Raw genomic sequence first — 22,060 nt, forward strand, 5'->3', positions numbered from 1 at the left:
AAGTGGGAAGGTGCGTCCACGAGCAGGTATACTAGATAGGCGTACCAGGTTTCTATGCGAAACCTCCAAACAGGAACGAAGCTGTTCAGCTTCTTCAGATTCAGTATTGGACAGACGTGCCTTTTTTGGGAACCGTTAAGAGATCGCAGTAGGACCCTTGAAACTTTTTTGGCTGAGGAACTTGGATGATGAATTCCTGCAGGTGCAGGAAACAAACAGCCTGGTAAAGAACAAAAGCGTGATCCGGAGAGTCAAGTGGAGTAGACCGACAAGAGTTCACGTCGAAAGGTTTTATTTTGTAACCAGTCACCACCACCTCTTTCCCCCCACAAGTTGGGAGATCCTTTTACTGCAAAGATGTCTTGTCAGAGGTGGACTTCTGGAGCTTAGGTTAAGTCTGGGTTTGAAAAGGGAAGGGGGGGGGGGGGTCTCGTGTCAGAGCGCGTAGCCCTTCTGTCCAGCCTCTGGGAAGAGAATGACCGCAGGGAGTAGGGGTTCAGAAAAGACCAAAATCTCTGGGAGCGGAAAGAAAAACGTGGGTGGCGCAGGCAGTCCTGGGGCAAAAGAAAACGCATGCCAAAAACTCGTCCCTCATTTTGTTGGTAACAAACAAGGGCTTTTTGGAATACTGGTGGGCCACCCAGGATTTCAGTCAAATTGAACATAGCTTGGCAGAAAAAATAGCCGATTCACTGACATTGAATCCAAACATGAGGATACATGAGAAGAGGGCGACTGATCTTGGCTGGACGCAATTTCACCACCGATGACTGACAGGGGACACTGGAAATGAGCCTTAAGAGGAACAGGACATGTCCCTGCGACTCTTAAGTGATCTACCGCAAGAGGAAGAGGGAGTAGCAACTCGGATATGACAGAGGGGCAATAATTTCAAGCGCTATCTGAGCCAGCAGGCGCTCCAAAGACATAACCATGGTTTGGGAGAGTGTGGAAATGTCACCTAAAGCTTAACCAAAAAGGTCCTGTCCCATTCAGAATGTGCCACATCCTGAGGGGAGTCCTGGGTTGCAGACACTGATCAGAATGGTGTAGACTAGTCGCAAGTTTCTTATTACACCTGCAACAGTTAAAATAAGTAACCAGGCCAGGGCGGACACCTCTTGAGATGAAAACATACCAAAAAGGAGTAAATATACAAACAAAAGAAATAAAGACAGTGTCAAGTAAAAGAATGATACATGTGGAAAGCTAAAGCTATAAAAAAAAAAAAAAAAAAAAAAAAAATTGTGGCCCCCTGATCAAACCCGATCAACAGGAAAAATAACCCTAAGGCTGGCCTAACAGTCCCCTGGTGCGGTGTGCAACCTGGTAAAAACAACTAGAGAGGATGAGGAGACTGAAGCAGTGGTGGAAGAGGATTCCAACAGCGTTGAATGACCACGGATACCAGAAACCGAAAAACAAGCCTAAAAAAAAACAAAACACCCGTGCCTGGAGAGCAACCTCCCTGTTTTAACCCCTTCCCTCTTTAGCCACTTTTGACCTTCCTGACAGAGCCTCATTTTTCAAATCTGACATGTGTCACTTTATGTGGTAATAACTCCGGAATGCTTTCACCTATCCAAGCGATTCTGAGATTGTTTTCTCGTGACACATTGGACTTTATGTTACTGGCAAAATTTGCTCGATATGTTCAGTATTTAATTGTGAAAAACACCAAAATTTAGCGAAAAATTGCAAAAATTAGCATTTTTCTCAATTTAAATGTATCTGCTTGTAAGACAGGCAGTTATAATACACAAAATTGTTGCTAATTAACATCCCCCATATGTCTACTTTAGATTGGCATCGTTTTTTGAACATCCTTTTATTTTTCTATGACCTCACAAGGCTTAGAACTTTAGCAGCAATTTCTCACATTTTCAAGAAAATTTCAAAAGGCTATTTTTACAGGGGCCAGTTCAGTTGTGAAGTGGTTTTGAGGGCCTTATATATTAGAAACCCCAAAAAAGTCACCCCATTTTAAAAACTTCACCCCTCAAAGTATTCAAAACAGCATTTAGAAAATGTCTTAACCCTTTAAACATTTCACAGGAATTAAAGCAAAGTAGAGGTGAAATTTACAAATTTCATATTTTTCTGCAGAAATACATTTTTAATACAATTTTTTTTATAACACAGAAGGTTTTACCAGAGAAATGCAACTCAATATTTGTTGCCCAGTTTTTGCAGTTTTAGGAAATATCCCACATGTGGCCGTAGCGTGCTACTGGACTGAAACACCGGCCTCAGAAGCAAAGGAGCACCTAGTGGATTTTGGGGCCTTATTTTTGTTAGAATATATTTTAGGCACCATGTCAGGTTTGAAGGGCTCTTGCGGTGCCAAAACAGTCAAAATCCCCCAAAAGTGACCCCATCTGGGAAACTAGACACCTCAAGGAAATTATCTAGGGGTGTAGTGAGCATTTTCACCGCACAGGTTTTTTACAGAAATTATTGGAAGTAGGCCGTGAAAATTAAAATCAACATTTCTTCAAAGAAAATGTAGGTTTAGCGATTTTTTTTCTCATTTCCACAAGGACTAAAGGAGAAAAAGCACCGCAAAATTTGTAAAGCAATTTCTCCCGAGTAAAACAATACCTCACATGTGGTAATAAACGGTTGTTTGGAGACACGGCGTGGCTGAGAAGGGAAAGAGCGCCATTTGGCTTTTGGAGTTCACATTTAGCAGGAATGGTTTGCGGAGGCCATGTCACATTTACAAAGCCCCTGAGGGGACAAAACAGTGGAAACCCCCCACAAGTGACCCCATTTTGGAAACAACACCCATTGAGGAAATTATCTAGGGGTATAGTGAGCGATTTGACACCACAGTTTTTTTGCAGAAATTATTGGAAGTAGGCCCTGAAAATAATAATCTACATTTTTTCAAAGAAAATGTAGGTTTAGCTAATTTTTTCTCATTTCCAGAAGGACTAAAGGAGAAAAAGCACCACAAAATTTGTAAAGCAATTTCTCCCGAGTAAAACAATACCCCACATGTGGTAATAAACGGCTGTTTGGACACACGGCAGGGCTTAGAAGGGAAAGAGCACTATTTGACTTTTTGAGATCACATTTAGCAGGAATGATTTGCGGAGGCCAGGTCACATTTGCAAAGCCCCTGAGGGGACAAAACAATGAAAACGCCCAAAAAGGGACTCCATTTAGGAAACTACACCTCTTGAAGAATGCATCTAGGGGTGTAGTGAGCATTTTGACCCCACAGATGTTTCATAGAATTTATTAGAATTAGGCAGTGAAAATAAAAACAGTCCTTTTTCTTCAATAAGACGTAGCTTTAGCGCAAATTTTTTTCATTTTCTCAACAAATAAAGGAAAAAAAGAACCCAACATTTGTAAAGCTATTTCTCCCGAGTACGGCAATACCCCATATGTGGTCATAAACTGCTGTTTGGGCAAACGGCAGGGCTCAGAAGGGAAGGACCGCCATTTGGAGTGCAGATGTTGCTGGATTGGTTTCTGGGCACCTGTGGGCCCAAAACAGTGGAAACCCCCCAGAAGTGACCCCATTTTGTAAACTACACCCCTCAATGCATTTACCAAGGGGTGTAGTAAGCATTTTAACCCTGCAGGTGTTTTGTAGAAATTAGTGCGCGCTCAATGTTGCAGAGTGAAAATGGGATTTTTTTCCATAGATATGCCAATATGTGGTGCCCGGCTTGTGCCACCATAACAAGACAGCTCTCTAATTATTATGCGGTGTTTCCCGGTTTTAGAAACACCCTACATGTGGCCCTAATCTTTTGTCTGGACATATGACAGGGCTCAGAAGTGAAGAGTACCATGCGGAGTGGAGGCCTAATTTGGCGATTTACAAAGTATTGGTTCACAACTGCAGAGGCTCAGATGTGAAATAATAAAAAGAAACCCCTGATAAGTGACCCCATTATGGAACTGCACCCCTCAAGGCATTTATTAAGGGGTGTAGTGAGCATTTTCACCCCACAGGTCTTTTCCATAAATGAATGCGCTGCGGATGGTGCAAATTAAAAATTTATATTTTTCCCTAGATATGCCATTCAGTGGCAAATATGTCATGCCCAGCTTATGACGCTGGAGACACACACCACAAAAATTGTTAAAAGGGTTCTCACGGGTATGACGGTGCCATATATGTTGAAGGAAACTGCTGTTTGGGCACGCTGTAGGGTTCAGGGCCGAGGGAGCACCATTTGGCTTTTGGAGAGCGGATTTTGCTTGGTACTATATTTGTTTGAGTATTGCTGGTGTTTTATAATGTGGGGGTACATGTAAGCGGGGCGGAGTATATAAGGGGCATAGTCAGGTGGTATAAAAAAATAAAAATAATCCATAGATGTGTGTTACGCTGTGAAGCAATCCTTTCTGCATAGGCCGGTGTCGCACTGATAAATGGTGTCATTTCTTATCCCCCTTTTGGTCCACACTCCGCGCCTTTGTAGTTTGGGGAATTTTGCTGGGAAAGTATTATCCTGGTATAATACGGGCACCGTCGCTTCCATCGGATATGATTGGGCCCTCCCTTCCTGGTTCCCTAATTTTAGGTCCTTGATAAATCGCCTCTTGAAACAGAAGAAATGTTCTCCTCGGGCACAACTGCATATTTTTTTATTTCCTGACTTATTGGAGCCATAACTAATTTTATTTTTCATAGACGTAGCGGTATGAGGGCTGGTTTGTTGCAGGACGAGCTGTAGTTATTATTGGTACCATTTTGGGGTACATGTGACTTTTTGATCACCTTTTATCCTATTTTTTGGGATGCCAGGTAAACCAAAAAACGCAATTCTGGCACAGCTTTTTTTGTTTTTTTTTTATACAGAGTTCACCACGCATTATAAACTACATGTTACCTTTATTCTGCGGGTCAGTACGATTCCGGCGATACCTCATTTATAGAACTTTTTTATGTTTTACAACTTTTTGCACAATAAAATTACTTTTGTAAAAAGAATGTATTTTTTCTGTCGCCAAGTTGTGAGAACCATAACGTTTTAATTTTTTTGTCGACGGAGTTGTATGAGGGCTTGTTTTTTGCGGGACGAGCTATAGTTTTTATAGGTACCATTTTTGGATACGTGCGACTTTTTGATCACTTTTTATTGTAATATTTGTAGGGCAAAGTGACTAAAAAACAGAAACTCTGGTAACGTTTTTTACGGGTTTTTTTTACGCTGTTCACCGCGTGCAATAAATAATATAATATTTTGATACCTCCGGTCGTTACGGTCGTGGCGATACCAAATACATATGGTTTATTATTATTTTTCAATAATAAAGGACTTGATAAGAGTAAAAGGGGGATTGTGTGTTATTTGATTACTTGAAACTTTTATTGTTTTCAAACTTTTATTTTTTGCACTTTTTTTTACACTTTTTTATACTTTTTTTACACTTTTTCTCAAGTCCCACTAGGGGACTTGAAGGTCCAACGGTCAGATTTTTTTTTTTCTAATACATTGCACTACCTATGTAGTGCAATGTATTAGATCTGTCAGTCATTCACTGACAGCAAGCCGTTTAGGCTTCGCCTCCCGGCGGGGCCTAAATCGGCTTCCGTAATGGCAGAGCAGGAGACCATTGTGTCTCCTGTTGCCATAACAGCAGTCGCCAGTCCCGATTGCCTGTCAGGGCTGGCGATCTGCTTGTAACCGCTACGATGCAGCAATCGCTTTCGATTGCTGCATCGAAGGGGTTAATGGCAGGGATCGGAGCTAGCTCCGGTTCCTGCCGTTACAGGTGGATGTCAGCTGTACAGTACAGCTGACTTCCACCGCTGATGACGCCGGATCAGCTCCTGACCCGGCGCCATCTTGCCGGCAGCTACGGAAGCCGATCAGGCTCCGCCGCCGGGCGGATCTTGACCGGCTTCGGTGCTAGGCAGACCGGGAGGCCAGTATTAGGCCTCCGGTTGCCATTGCAGCCACCGGAACCCCGGCAATTTCATTACTGGGGTTCCGATGAGCTGCAAACACCTTAAGTGCAGCGATCGCGTTTGAGCGCTGCACTTAAGGGGTTAATGGCGGGGATCGAAGCTAATTTCGGTCCCCGCCGTTACAGTCGGATGTCAGCTGTAAGATACAGCTGAGATCCGGTGATGATGGGACCGGCTCAGCTTCTGAGCCGGTGCCAAACGTTTGACGTACATGTACGGCAAGATGCGGGAAGTCAGTACTTTCCATGACGTACATGTACGTCAAATGTCGGGAAGGGGTTAAAGAGGCTCGGTCACCACATTATAAGTGTATACATAATGTGATTGACACTAATGTGGATTACAGCAGTGTTTTTTTATTTAGAAAAACTATCAATTTTAACGGAGTTATGACCTATTTTAGATTTATGCTAATGACTTTCTTAATAGACAACTGGGCGTGTTTTACTTTTTGACCAAATGAGCGTTGTAAAGACCAATCAGCGTCATACACTTCTCTCCATTCAAACTCCGCACATAGTGATCTTGCTAGATCACGACGACGGTCAATTACTCACACATGAACGTTACTGAAGTGTCTTGAGAGTGAATAGACATCGCTTCCAGCCAGGACGGGATGTCTATTCACACTCCTGACACTTCGGTATTGTTTGTGTGGGACTTAAAGAAGCTCTGTCACCAGATTATCAAATCCCTATCTCCTATTGCATATGATCGGCGCTGCTATGTAGAGAACAGTAAAGTTTTTGTTTTTTTTAAAAACGATCATTTTTGGCCAAGTTAAGAGCAATTTTATATTTATGCAAATGAGCTTTGAAATGGAAAACTGGGCGTGTTTTGTGTTTTTAACAACTGGGCGTGTTTACTTGTTTTACTAACTGGGCGTTGTGAATAGAAGTGTATGATGCCGACAAATCAGCATCATACACTTCTCATCGTTCCCACCCAGCTTCTTTCACTAAAGACACACAACGTGCTGTCACCCACAGGTCCTTCAACCTTGGCGTCGGTAGATAGATCGGCTGAAAGGCGTTCAAAAGGTTAATATGCTCGTCTCTAGGGAGTTTGCTAAGCTTACCTGCACATGGTGATGCTGCTGCAAATTCAACTGTACGCCTGGAGCTGTGGTGTAATCTCTCTTCCGACGCCAAGGTTGAAGGACCTGTGGGTGATGTCACGCTGTGTCTGCAGTGAAAGTAGCTGGCTGGTAGTGATGACGTCACCCACAGGTCCTTCAACCTTGGTGTCGGAAGAGAGAAGACACCACAGCTCCAGGCGTACAGTTGAATTTGCAGCAGCATCACCATGTGCAGGTAAGAATAGCAAACTCCCTAGAGACGAGCATATTAACCTTTTGGACGCCTTTCAGCCGATGTATCTTCTTTGTCCGACGACAAGGTTGAAGGACCTGTGGGTGACGTCACGCTGTGTGTCTTTAGCGAAAGAAGCTGGGTGGGAACGATGAGAAGTGTATGATGCGGATTTGTCAGCATCATACACTTCTATTCACAACGCCTAGTTAGTAAAACAAGTAAACACGCCCAGTTGTTAAAAACACTCCCAGTTGGAAATACGAAAAAAAAAACACGCCCAGTTGTCCATTTCAAAGCTCATTTGCATAAATATAAAATTGCTCATAACTTGGCCAAAAATAATAGTTTTTAAAAAACAAAACGTTACTGTTATCTACATTGCAGCGCCGATCACATGCAATAGGAGATAGGGATTTGATAATCTGGTGACAGAGCCTCTTTAATGACAGCAAGCGTGATCTCGCGAGATTGTCATTAAGTCCCACACAAACTTTACTGAAGTGTCAGGAGTGTGAATAGACTTCGGGTCCTGGCTGGAAGCGATGTCTATTTACTCTCAAGACACGTCAGTAACGTTAATGTGTGAGTAAGTGACAGTAGATCATGATCTAGCAAGATCACTATGTGCTGAGTACGAATGGAGAGCAGTGTATGACGCGGATTGGTCAGCATCATACACCTTTACAACGCCCACTTGGTCAAAAAGTAAAAAAACACGCCCACTTGTCTATTAAGAAAGTCATTAGCATAAATCTAAAATCGGTCAAAATTGATCGTTTTTCTAAATAAAAGAAACCCTACTGTAATCTACATTACAGCGCCGATCACATTATGTAGAAGATAGGGCACTTATAAAGTGGTGACAGCGCCTCTTTAAGCAACCTCCTGCTTTAGAAAAGGATGGGGGCTAAAGTAAAAGACCCAGCCTTCAGTGCTAAGGGGACAAGAAAAATGGCACGCTTGTTCTTTTAGAGAAGAAAAAGAAACCGATTCCAGCCGGGGCAAAAGGTAATACCCGGCCTGCAGAAATGAAAAGGGGACTAGCGGCGCGCTGAGGAGACGGATGCTGCCAACGCTCTTTTTCACTCCCATAGAAAGCCTAAAACACCACGGACCCCCACATAAGTAAAAAAAAATATAATTAGGAATTGCTGTGAGGGTCCTTATGCAGCTCACCCCCACGTGTCCCCAGAAGAAAACCTGTGGTCTAACGGATATCAGCATTAGCACATGGAAATCATTAAGTTAACCCCACTGAGTACCACAAGTGTCAAGACTTCATCCCCCAATAAACTGTGTACCCAAATAGGTACTCATAGGATGCCTCCCCCCACATGGGGAGATGGAGGGGGGGGGGTGATTTTTAATACTCCAACATAGTCTTTGGGTGTTCGCAGGATCACCTCGCACTAATATTAGGATTACTGAAACGCCACCTGCCGATGCAGAAAATTAGGTTAGGTGATCGGCGGTGAGGCAAAAACAATGCAGAAAACTGCCTGGTTTCTGGCACCTGCAGGGGCTTGCTTAGGCTATGAAGAGGCTGACAATCCAGCTGCAGCTAAAAAAGGAAAAAATAATAAAGATTAATTTAAAAAAATGTCAGTAGACCGGATTATCATATCATGTCTGCCTCACACGGACACTAAAACCTACAAAGGTATCCTAGAAAGAAGGATCAAATGCTCAAATAGAAATATATAAAACGTCATCTTTATTAAATATAGCAGAAAAATATCTTAAAGCACAGTTAAAAAGGTGAGAAAACGAAAGACGAGATGGAAACATGTCACAACACAGAACGAGGTGTCTCACAATATCTGAACCCAAGATGACAATAAGAAAATAAGAACATGAGAATGCTAGATAATACCAGTTATAACATATCTAGATCGGAGTAAAATACAAATAAATACCAAATGTATCATATACTAGAATAAATCCATCAATGACCAAGGGTAACAGGCTGGGTGCAAGCAAGAAAATAGTCCAAAATGAAAGAGCATGCAGCCAGACTGAAGTGCTGGGTCAAGGATATAAATAACGTGGACAAGATATGAATATAGGGCCAGAGATACAAATACCTATTACAAATTATATCCTACGCGACGCATAAGAAGAGAGAGACATAACTCAAGAACCAAAACACCGTGAGCATGAATGACATACCATTGGCCACAATGGAGGCAAGAGTAGAAAAACAAAAAAGGATGACACCGCAGGAAATGCAGACACACGTTTCGCCTATGGCTTAGTTAGGAGACTCTACAGACACTAGGCTAAAGTGGATTTAGCCAGGGTTTGTTGGAGAGGCTTTTTACTGAATCTTGTTAGCCCCCTAGTGGCAAGGGCCTATACCTACAGTGCTGTGTCCCCCAATGAAATTAATGGGAAAATGGTTTACTCTCTAAATAGCTATACTGCGTTTTTTTTTTATTATAAACATCTAGTCATATGGGTGATGTATGCCACCGTGTAGCATACGTCACGTGTATACGTGATGGCCTATTAAACGGCTTGATTACTGATAACATTAGTCTGTGGGTGACATGCGTTATACATGTTTAGCAGTGGAATCAGTCCATCGAAGACTACAATGGTATCCTTTCAACATATATAAGTCTTGAAAAGGGAGTTCATAACGTATACATTTAACATATACCATTATAGTCTATGTTAACAGATGCCACTGTTGGGTATCCGTTACAGCCTACATATAAAGTACACGTTGGGAGCTTTTCCTGGTGTATATGTGAAACTTATGCCATTTAAAAGGACACAACGGCCAAAACGAAACTTTCCCATGTGCACCATTATGGTATGCCATGTGTCAGTCTCTCACCTGTTAATTTTTATTGCTGCTTCTATCTCTATATATCAGATTGGGATGGTAACTTAGCAGCAGTGTGAATCAGGCTCTGTGCCACGCTCTCTCTACCTGATTCTATGGCTTCAGCAGTCCCTGAACTGCAATAGTTTTGCATGGTGGTGGGGGCGACAGAAACTTCTATCGTCAGCTACCACTGATACTCCGCACACCAGAATAATGTAAAAGAATATAGTGCAGACTCCCTGTCTGTATACTTATGGTTTCTCAGCTTATTTGTGATAATCATTCTATCTGCCTATATTCTCCCAGTGTCCCCCAGCATGCAGAAATTGTATGGTCTTTAGCTGGTCATGTGATTCTGTGCTGAAGCATCTTGGGATTGATAGCAAAGAAGAGGGGAAGAGAAAGCTGGGGAAATCTAAGAATCAAGAAGTAGACTTTTTTTTAAAGCACAGACAAGACAGCAGATCAATAAGTACTGTATACATAAAAGTGTAGAGTGTGGTATACCGTCAGGTATGGAATACAGACATGGAAAGTTGTGTTTCTACTGGAGGCCTTCTTAATGTTATGTGAGCTAATACATTTTCTGATCCAAATGCAACAAATTGAAATTTTAACCAGTCATATATATGCATAAAGAAAACATTAAATAACTTGAAATCATACAGAAACTCAACTTTTTGCTTACATCACAACTGTGAAGTTTTGTTAAAAATTGGCCTTTTCTTTCAGCTCTTAAATACTAGACCTGCCCTGCTCCCAAAAGGTAAATCCTTTCTATTGTGTAGAACATGCAGTCTACATTTTTATTAATAATTCTGTATGCATCACGGACAAATGGAATTTCTTATAAAAACATCTCTACCTAGGCTAACTTATTATAAAGTATGCAAAATATGTTGTAGGGCTTGTCATATTACAAAGTACCACAAACCTTTTGAACAATTAGTCCATGTTGTATCTCACATGAGCAATCCCATAATGAAAACCCTTTAAAAAGGAGTTGTCGAGCCGAGTTAAACCACCTTCATTAAATTGAAGCTGTACGGATGGGTCAGGCTTTAAAAACCCTGTTATAACCAGGGGAGGTGGAGGCTAGTCATGTATATAAATTTAGTATTACATGCGAGCCATTCAAATGAATAGCCATATGCTAGAACAAGAACGGATAGTGGTCCTCTGCTATGGCTCAGAGGTGGGTTCAAAGTAGCATCTAATAGGGAATATGGACAGGGATAGTTATACTTAATACTTTACCCATTGCAGATTTTAGTCTTACATGCAGATTTTGCTGCAGATTTCACCCAATAAATTGCAAAGTGTGAAATCCACGGCATTTAAAGAGACTCTGTCACCAGATTATAACTGCTCTCTCCTACATAATCTGATTGGCGCTGGAATGTAGATAACAGCAGTGGTTTTTATTTTGAAAAACCATCATTTTTGAGCAAGTTATGAGCAATTTTAGATTTTGTTTCTTAATGCCCAACTGGGCGTGTTTTTACTTTTGACCAAGTGGGTGTTGTAAAGAAGTGTATGAGGCTGACCAATTAGTGACCAGTCAGCGTCATACACTTCTCATTGTTCCAGCCCAGCTTCTTTCACTGCACAATCTCACTGTGCTGTGGATCATGCTGGGCTGGAACAATGAGAAGTGTATGACACTGACTGGTCACTGATTGGTCAGCCTCATACACTTCTTTACAACACCCACTTGGTCAAAAGTAAAAACACGCCCAGTTGGGCATTAAGACACTAAATCTAAAATTGCTCATAACTTGCTCAAAAATGATCGTATTTCAAAATAAAAACCACTGCTGCAATCTACATTCCAGCGCCGATCAGATTATGTAGGAGATAGAGCATTTATAATCTGGTGACAGAGCCTCTAAGCAAAAGAAGAATACTGCAGAATTAAAAACCACAGAATCTGCACCAAAAATCTGCGACAACTCCGTCACGTCTGAACGTGGATGAATACCACTACTAATCGTATAACAAAGAACTATCCATCTGTTCAGAGAGTATTTACCTCCGCATACTTAGCTGGGATGTCGGCCTTCTCCACTCCATAATGGTGTTTACATCCTGTAGCTGCAGCCACCTGTAGAACAACTTGCCCGACACCTGAAAAGCAATCGTTTTGAAATTTATAGAGAAGATATAATATAGGAAAGTCAAGTATTATCTATTCCTTGTAGATAACACATTGATAACAATGAAGTAATATCTTTAACCCCTTAACGACCAGGCCATTTTGCACTTTAATGACCAAGGATTACTTTTTTCACTGTTGCATTCGAAGTGTCGGAACTTTTCTTTTTTCTTATTCCGTCGACATGGCTGTATAAAGGGTTTGTTTTTTGCAGGACATGTTGTATTTTTCAATTGCACCATTTTTAGGTAACTTTTATTAACTTTGTTTTAGGAAAGAATTGAAAATAAACCGCTATTCCAGCATTGTTTTTTATAAATCTACCCCAGTCACTATGCAGCATAAATAACATGTTACCTTCGTTCTATGGGTCGGCACGATTAGGCTATGTTCACACGGGGTCTTTTGCCGAGTTTTTTGACGCGGAAACCGCGTCGCAAAACTCGGCAGAAACGGCCCGAGAACGCCTCCCATTGATTTCAATGGGAGGCGTCGGCGTCTTTTTCCCGCGAGCAGTAAAACTGCCTCGCGGGAAAAAGAAGCGACATGCCCTATCTTCGGGCGCTTCCGCCTCCGACCTCCCATTGACTTCAATGGGAGGCAGGAGAAAGCGTATATCTCGCTGTTTTATGCCCGCGGCGCTCAATGGCCGCGGGCGAAAAACGGCGCGATAATTGCCGCGAAAATCGGCGTGCAGGGAGAGGAATATCTGCCTCAAAGTTCCAAACGGAATTTTGAGGCAGATATTCCTCCCCCAAAATACTCCGTGTGAACATAGCCTTACGGGGATACCAAATATGTAAAGGTTTTATGTTTTCCTACGTTTGCAAAATAAAAACCCTTTTAAAAAAAAAACAAAAAAAAAACAACAACTACTTGTTTATGCATCGCCGCATTTCAAAAGCCGTAACTTTTATTTTTCCGTCGATGTAGCCATATGTGGGCTTGTTTTTTGCGGGACAAGGTATAGTTTTCATTGGTAGTTTTTTGGGGTACATGGGACTTAACTTATTTTTATTTTTTTGGTGGGAATGGGAGAAAAAAAAAAAAAGAATTTTACCATTGTTTTTTGCATTTTTTTGGACTCCGTTCACCCAGCGGTTTAATGTGTTAACTTTATTATGCGAGTCGTTACGATCGCGGCGATACCATATATGTGTAGGTGTTATGGTTTTTAAACTTTTACTAAATAAAATCACTTTTTGGGGAAAAAAAAAAAAAAGGATTTTATTTTGACTAATCTATCTTTTATTTTATTTTTTCTCAAACTTTATTTAACAGTTTAATTTTATTTGTTATCCCACCAGGGGACTTTACCATGCGATTTACCGTTCGCTTATATAATGCTTTGGTATACTTAGTATACCAAAGCATTATTGCCTGTCAGTGTGTAAAACTGACAGGCAATTAGGTCATAGAAACCCGACGGCACCCTGCGATTACTTTGCAGGAGAGCCCATAGAGGGAGTTCCCTCCCTCTGTCAAACAAATGAGATGCTGCTGTTGCTATTAACAGCGGCATCTAATGGGTTAAACTGCCGGAATCGGAGCACACTTAGATTCCTGCAGTTGGGGTAGGGGCCTGGCTGTGTATAACAGCCGTGCTCCTGCCGCTGATCGCGGGGGTACACCGGCAGTACCCACCCGATCAGAGCGATGGATATACTATGCGAAAACCAACACCTGCTTGCGACGGATATAGGGATGCACGATGCATCGAAACTTCTATACTGTTTCGATACTCTGCATCCCCAAACGGATCGATACCGTTATTTCATGTATTTCGATACTTAGTTGTGCGGCCGTGTGATACAGTAGGAGAGCAGGGCTGTGGCTGTGTGATACAGTCATTGCTGCGCTCCTGAGTCCTGATAAGTGTGCGGGGTCAGGATGATGCGATGCGGCCAGCGCTGCACAAATGAGCGGTTGCACCGAAAACAGAACATGGCGGGCGCACTACAAAACACCCCCATGTTCTGTCTTCAGTGCCTGCGCCACCGCTCTTAGTGCAGCGCCGGCCGCATCTCCTCATGCAGACCGCGCACGCACTTCCTTTCAGGAGCGGGGCAATGACTGTATTACACAGCCGCAGCCCCGCTCTATAACGGCGGAGATCAAGGAAACCTCTCATGTCCACCGTTATTCCCGTGAATGCTGCGATCACAGCGGACTGCAGCATTCAGGGGAAAATGAGAAGGGGGGGGGGATGCCCCTTGGATCACGTCACAGGGAATTCCTGTGATGCGATTGAGGGACATACCATATATGGGCAGACAGCCCAGGGTCCATTGAAGGACCCCAGGGCTTTCCTACCATATTTCCTGTTAGGGCATACTTAGTACACAGGCAGTTGTTAGGACATACCTATCAGTACACAGGTTAATGTACTGTAATATAGATATATGAAATATATGGAAATGTCAGCTCACCCTCCTAGGTGCACGAAGAAAACAGCGATCTCCACGCTGTAGAAACAGTCCAGAAGGAAAAGGTTCAGCACTCCTTGTGGAATATGAAAAAATCTTCTTTATTGGTTAAAATAGATAGCCAGCGGAAGACTGAACAGCAAACAGTGGACAAAAAACATAAAACATACGTTCCCTCTTACGCGTTTCTAGCTCTCAAGAGCCATTACTCATAGAGAGCTAGAAACGCGTCAGAGGGAACATATGTTTTATGTCCACTGTTTGCTGTTCAGTCTTCCGCTGGCTATTTATTTTAACCAAGAAAGAAGATTTTTTCATATTCCACAAGGAGTGCTGAACCTTTTCCTTCTGGACTAATATAGATATATGCCAGTACATTAAAGTTTAAAAAATAAAGTAAAAACAAATTCATGTTAAAATTTAAAAAAAAATACAAATACACCTTTTTTACAAAAATCATTAAAATAAGTCTCAATACATAAAATACACATATTCGGTATTGGCGCAGCCGTAATAACCTGCACAACAATTTTTTTGCATAATTTATGTGTGCGCTGTAAAAAAATAAAATAAAAACTGCTTTCTATCACTTATTGTGGGGCACAAGGTGTGATGAATTTAACCTCCATGTGCCTCACATTAATAGTAATTAACCCCATCATGTACCTCACACATTAACCCATTATGACTGAGAAACAGGATGGGGTTAATTACTATTAATGTGAGGCAAGTGGAGGTTACATTCTTTATCACACCACGCGCCTCATATAAAAAAAAAAAAAAGGTTCTTCCATTTTCTATTACTGTTGGCAAAGTTTCGAATTGGTATCTAAATCACAATACTAAATTAAGTATCGTTATCGAAGTCCAAATTCTGGTATCGTGACATCCCTAGACGGATATATAAGTCGCTCGTCGTCAAGGAGTTAAAGTAACTAAACGCTCAACAAACTTATTACATAGTTCGTACGGTTGAAAAAAGACACATCTATCAAGTTCAACCCAGGGATGGACAAGGGGAAGGTAAAAATTTCTACACATGAGAGCTAATATTTTTTTGTTCTAGGAAAACAAAAAAGCCATCTACTGTCCCTGCTGTGACCAGCTCCTGCGGTAGACTATTCCATAGATTCACAGTTCTCACAGTAAAGAAGGCTTGTCGCCTCTGCAGGTTGAACCTTTTTTTCTCCAGACGGAGGGAGTGCCCCCTTGTTTTTTGAGGGGGTTTTACATGGAACAGGTTTTCACTATATTTTTTGTATGTGCCATTAATATATTTATATAAGTTAATCATGTACCCCCTTAGTCGGCTCTGTGGCAGTACCTACGGCGCAGCTCTGTGGCAGTACCTACGGCGCGGCTCTGTGGCAGTGACATATTGTGTCATATTGTACTTTAGGTCAGAGGCAAAATATGGTTGATACATTCAGAGTTCATTTGTAAAAAAAACACCGAAATGCAGAGAAAATGTGCAAAAATAAGCATTTTTTCTAAATTTAAATGCATCTTAGTAAGATAGTTATACCACACAAAATAGTTACATTTCCATATGTCTACTTCGTTAAATTTGTTTTTACAACATCCTTTTATTTTTGAAGGATTCAAGAAGACCTATAAGTTTAGAAGCAATTTCTCAAATTTTCAATATACAATTTTTTTAGTGACCAGTTCAGAAGTGGTTTAAGGCGTGGTTTATACACAAAAGGAAAGATCCCATTTTGGAAAAGGAATTCATCTAAGGGTGTAGTGAGCATTTTGACCCCACAGGTGTTTAATAGATTTTATTAGAGTTTGGATGTAAAAATGAAAGACTTTAATTTGCAGAGATGGTCGTTTTAGCTAAAAAAAAAAAAAAAAAAAAAAAAAAAAAAAAAAAAAAAAAAACAAGAGACAACGCCCCCCCAACAACATTTGTAAAGCAACTTCTCCAGAGTACGGAAATACCCCATATGTGGTCATAAACTGCTGTTTGGACACATGGTAGGGTTCAGAAGGGAAGGAGCGCCATTTGGCTTTTGGAGTGAAGATTTTGCTGGATTGGTTTCTGGGCACCATGTTGCATTTGCAAAGTCCGTGGGATAAAAACGGCAATTCTGGCATCGTTTTTTTTTTTTTATACAGCGTTCAGCATGCATTATAAAATTACATGTTAATTTTATTCTGCGAGGCCGTACGATTTTGGCGATACCCAATTTATAACACTTTATGTTTTACAACTTTTTGCACAATAAAATAAGTTTAGTAAAAATAAAAAAAAATTGTCGCCTGTTGTGAGAACCATAAAGTTTTAATTTTTTAAATCGACTGAGCTGTAGAAAGGCTTGTTTTTTTGGGAGAAAGCTATAGTTCTTATAGGTACCATTTTTAGATACATACAACTTTTTGATCACTTTTTATTCCAATTTTTGGAAGGCAAGGTGACCAATACAGCAATTCTGGCATTGTTTTTTAGGGTGCTTTTTACCGGCGTAAAACCGCTGCTTCTGTCTTCGCCGATCTCTTTTACACCGCGCTCAATGAACGCTGTGTATAGGAATAGAGGCAGCGGCCGTGCCGCTGTCTCTATTGCTCCCGGTGCTCATGTGACTGGTCACATGATAGACGGGTGCCGTTACGTACAGACTGCTGCTGGGTCTAACTAGACCCAGCACAGCCCTATTAGTGACAATCGTCACAATGAGAGGGCTGATTTCCCCTGCAACTGGGGCTGCTGTGCAGCTCCAGTTCCAGTGAAAAAAGATTGTGTGAAATATATATATATATATATATATATATATATATATATATATATATATTAAAAAAAAATAGAAATCTTGCAGGACTCCAAAAGTGTGAAAAATAAGTGGTTTATTCAGCCAAACAGCGACGTTTCTGTCCTACAATAGGACCTTTATCAAGCAAAGGTCCTATTGTAGGACATACATACATACACATATATACACACATATATATACACACATACACACATATATATACACACATACACACACACATACACATATATATACACACACACATACACATACATACACATATATATATACACACACACACATACACATATATATACACACACACACATACACATATATATACACACACACACATATATACACACACACATATATATACACACACACACACACATATATATATATACATACACATACATACACATACACACACATATACACACACATATATATATATATATACACACACACACACACACACACACACACACACCCCCAAAGGTTTTTTTTTTTTTACCTTTGAAGGACAGACCATAGTAATAAAAAAATAAAATTAAAGTCCAAAAAAAATAAATAAATACACTTAAAATACACCCCCCAAAAAAAACGTTCCCCCGCCGCCAATCATGGTTGTAACGCTAGCCCTGACCCAATTACCCTAATATAGACATGTAATATATTAAAATTTACAGTAGACAATGACTATCACAAATAAAAGGTCTATTTTAGGGTAAAACTATCATGTTATTACCAAAAAAAAATAGCTGAAAAGTAAAATAGCTTAATTTTTTTACTATTTTCAAAATTTAAACCTAAAAATTCTAAAAGAGCAAAAAGGATGTGTATAAAACGATAAAAAAAATATAACCCTGCATTGTCTACGGAAAAACCAAATGGCAAACATCACGTCGTTAGCCCAACAAATAAAAAAGTTAGAGCCATTTAACGAACACGTGCTAAAAATGGCTAAACGGTGTCTGTTCCTGAAGGCTCAAAATAGCCCAGTCCTGAACTCGTTAATATTTTCGGCTGCATAAATAATATAATCAGCTGATGAACGAGCATTTGCTCGTTCACTGGCCGATCGTTGCCCTGTTTACACAGGGCAGTGACTGTGAACGCTCGTTTGCCCGATAATTGGCCCATGTAGAAGGGCCTAAAATTTAAAGTGCCTAAAATCAGTCAATAAGAAAGGGAAGAGGCATCTGATAAGTGGAGAAAGTTATTTCTCTGTAATAAGATATACAGTGTTATAAACTACACCGATCAGCCATAATATTAAAAAAGGACCTGTACAATTTTATGTAGTTTCCTCTCGTGCTGCCAAAAGAGCTGAACCCGTCGAGGCATGGACTCCACACCACCTCTAAAAGTGTCCTGCGGTATCTAGCACCAAGACCTTACCAGAGCTTCCGGTATTCCTTTGTTCTGCTCCTAACGGAGCAAACAGTGAAATGCCCAGATGCAGACGTGAATAGGGCCTTAAAGAGGCTCTGTCACCAGATTATAAGTGCCCTATCTCCTACATAATGGCATCAGCGCGGTAATGTAGAGAACAGCAGTGGTTTTTATTTTGAAAAACTATAATTTTTGAGCAAGTTATGAGCTAGTTTAGATTTATACTAATTAGTTTCTCAATGGACAACTGGGCGTCTTTTTACTTTTTACCAACTCGGCGTTGTGAAGGAGTGTATGACGCTGACCAATCAGTGTCATACACTTCTCATTGTTCCAGCCCAGCTTCTTTCACTGCACAATCACACTGGGCTGTGGATCACGCTGGGCTGGAACAATGAGAAGTGTATGAGGCTGATTGGTCAGCGTCATACACGCCTTCACAACGCCGAGTTGGTAAAAAGTAAAAAGACGCCCAGTTGTCCATTGAGAAACTCATTAGCATAAATCTAAACTAGCTCATAACTTGCTCAAAAATGATCGTTTTTCAAAATAAAAACCACTGCTGTTATCTACATTCCAGCGCCGATCAGATTATGTAGGAGATAGGGCATTTATAATCTGGTGACAGAGCCTCTTTAAACGTCTCATATGTACGGAACAAAACGCACCTGCCAATACTCAGTCTAATTTTAATAGATCTTCATAGATCTTAATGTGGAAAACTTTATGGCTGTGTAACCATTTACGGCCTGTAGATTGTAATGATAAACTAAAAAGGCAGCCACAGCACAGTGCTGTAACTATAGCGACTGGATCTGATAGAAAAAATTCAACTAATCTGACCAATTCGACCAGCCAATCCTACAGGTTTAAATCTTACATTTAATAATCACTCACCACTGCCAAGGTCAACAAACAGATCATCCTCGGTCATTTTGATTTCATCTATCATTTGGGCCACCAAATCAAATGATGTTTCACCATATACTTCCGGGGAGAAAGGCTCATAGTTATTAAGCTTTTCCGGATCAGTTACCGAGTGGTTGTAGACTTGCTGTAATATGTGGCGTAGGAGACCTGTGGACGGGCGAGTGTTTAACTTCATAGGATGAGTGGTGCCTTTCCACTGTCAGAGAAAACAAAAACAAAGATTATCTTTCTATTAGTTTTCTGCTTTATATGAAACAACTCAAACCATAGCACTGCTTTATGGAAAACCAAATGGAGGAAAATCCCAGGATACCAGTTGAAGATTATGGATAAGGAACATCGCACCAATTCTCAGCAACATCCTTAAGATCACAGTATACATTTGCACGGTTTTCTATTTTGGAAGTACAGCAGTACTTACATGCCCAGAGGATCCCTTCAAAACACAGGTTATTCGAACACGTTCAATCAAGCGCACTACGCAGGTAGATGTGCCGACACCAACACTTAGTTTCATCTGGCAGCACCAGCAGTGTAAAAGCGAGTATATTTTTTACCAATGTCATACTAGAGCTGGTCCATCCGAAGCCAGGGACCAACAATCATGTGAAAGCCAGGATTTATTTGGGTTGTATCACTTCTACAAATGTCACCGTAAAAGAATAACTTTTGGGGAAAAAAAATGTAAGAAAAATATCTTTAAAAAAATGAAAGCTAAAAGCATAAGGTTTTTAGCGGTTGATGGCAGGACTAAAGCTTGGCATACACCAGATAGCTGAACGTTGAGCAGAGGTGAATACACTGCTGCCCGACAAGATTCGGGCATGTTAAAATGCAATATGCCCAATCCTTGGGAGGCCCTCATACAGATTAGATTTCAGTCATATCCCACATAAAATCAGCGGGTCCGGATGACTTATATACACCATGTATGGCCAAAAAAAAGGTCAAAAACGGATAATACATTTAGCACTTCGTTAGATCAAATGAGTTGTTCCAAAAAGTGGAGAAAAAATAAAATAAAAAAATGAAGATTTCATAATGTAGTAAGGGGTAAAATTACAGCCCATGTAAAGTTTGTTATAACATATATGGACACGTCAATATGTGATCTTTATTCAAACAGTATAGAAGATAAAAGGTGATGAAATTGAACAAAAAAAAATATATATTAAAAAGCGAACATGTCAGCAGTTCTGAGGTCTCAAAACTGCTGACAGGGCAGTATAGAAGAGGGCATTTTTAAGCTACCATTTTTGTCTTTGGTCATGCAAGTTGCATGACCAAGGAAACAATTATTAATTCCTCCAACGCTCCGATCGCAAGGGCCACTGAAGTGGGACTTCATGTGCAAGTGCTACTGCACGCTGCATGCCCCTCTCCTTAATGTGTCGGCTGTAGCAATCTCCTGAATGGCTGCTAGTTCCGTCACCCAGAGCAAAGTGTAACACTTGCGATCGACAGGCTGAGGGAATCAAACATCAGTTTTTAATCAAGAAACATGCATAACCGAGAGGAAAGTTTAAAATGCCCATTTCAAATCACCACACAGCGTCTCATTGAGATTTAGATCTGCACTTTCAATTAGACATTCAAGAACCTACATTTTTTTTTTCTAGCAATTTTAGCAGTCTTTTTAACCCCTTAATGACCAGCCTATTTTACACCTTAATGACCAAGCTATTTTTTACGTTTTTGCATCGTCGCATTCCAAGAGCTATAACGTTTTTATTTTTGCCTCTACATAGCTGTATAAGGTCTTGTTTTTTGCGGGACAAGTTGTATGTTTTTAATAGCACCATTTTGGGGGACATTTATTGATTAACTTTTATGAACTTTTTTTGGGGAGGGACTAGAAAAAAATCTGAAATTTCGCCACTCTTTTGCGTCCTAAATCTGCGCCGTTTACCGTGTGGTATAAATAACACAATAACTTTATTCAGCGGGATGTTACGATTGCAACGATACCAAATTTGTATAGTTTTTGTATGTTTTACTACTTTTACACAGTAAAAACGCTTTTTTTTCAAAATTATTTGTTTTTGTGTCTCCATATTTGAAGAGCCGTAACGGTTTTATTTTTTTCGCCGATGCAGTTGTATGAGGGCTTTTTTTTGTGGAACGACTTTTATTGGTACCATTTTGGAGTAGATGCGACTTTTTGATCACTTTTTAATCACATTTTTTTAAAGTCAGGATTCACAGAAAACAGCAATTTTTCCGTTGTTTTTAACTTAATTTTTTACGGCGTTCACCGTGCGGGTTAAGTAATGATTTATAGTCGGGGTTATTACGGACGCGGCGATACCAAATA

The 22,060-nt window shown here is 40.6% G+C and overlaps 1 protein-coding gene across 1 annotated transcript in view; it reads right to left on the reverse strand.

The window, feature by feature from the left end:
- The window catches only part of DOT1L (DOT1 like histone lysine methyltransferase), a 218,476-nt gene that overhangs the window by 76,862 nt on the left and 119,554 nt on the right, over positions 1 to 22,060 (reverse strand). Inside the window, exons 5-6 of the mRNA XM_075864436.1 lie at positions 19,714 to 19,942; positions 12,117 to 12,211 (exon numbers count right to left, since the gene is read on the reverse strand). Of these exons, the coding sequence (XP_075720551.1) occupies positions 12,117 to 12,211; positions 19,714 to 19,942 (324 nt within the window). The remainder of the gene's footprint in view (positions 1 to 12,116; positions 12,212 to 19,713; positions 19,943 to 22,060) is intronic.

The sequence above is a fragment of the Rhinoderma darwinii genome, chromosome 1 (genome assembly GCF_050947455.1).
Source record: "Rhinoderma darwinii isolate aRhiDar2 chromosome 1, aRhiDar2.hap1, whole genome shotgun sequence".
In the NCBI taxonomy this organism is placed as follows: Eukaryota; Metazoa; Chordata; class Amphibia; order Anura; family Rhinodermatidae; genus Rhinoderma; species Rhinoderma darwinii.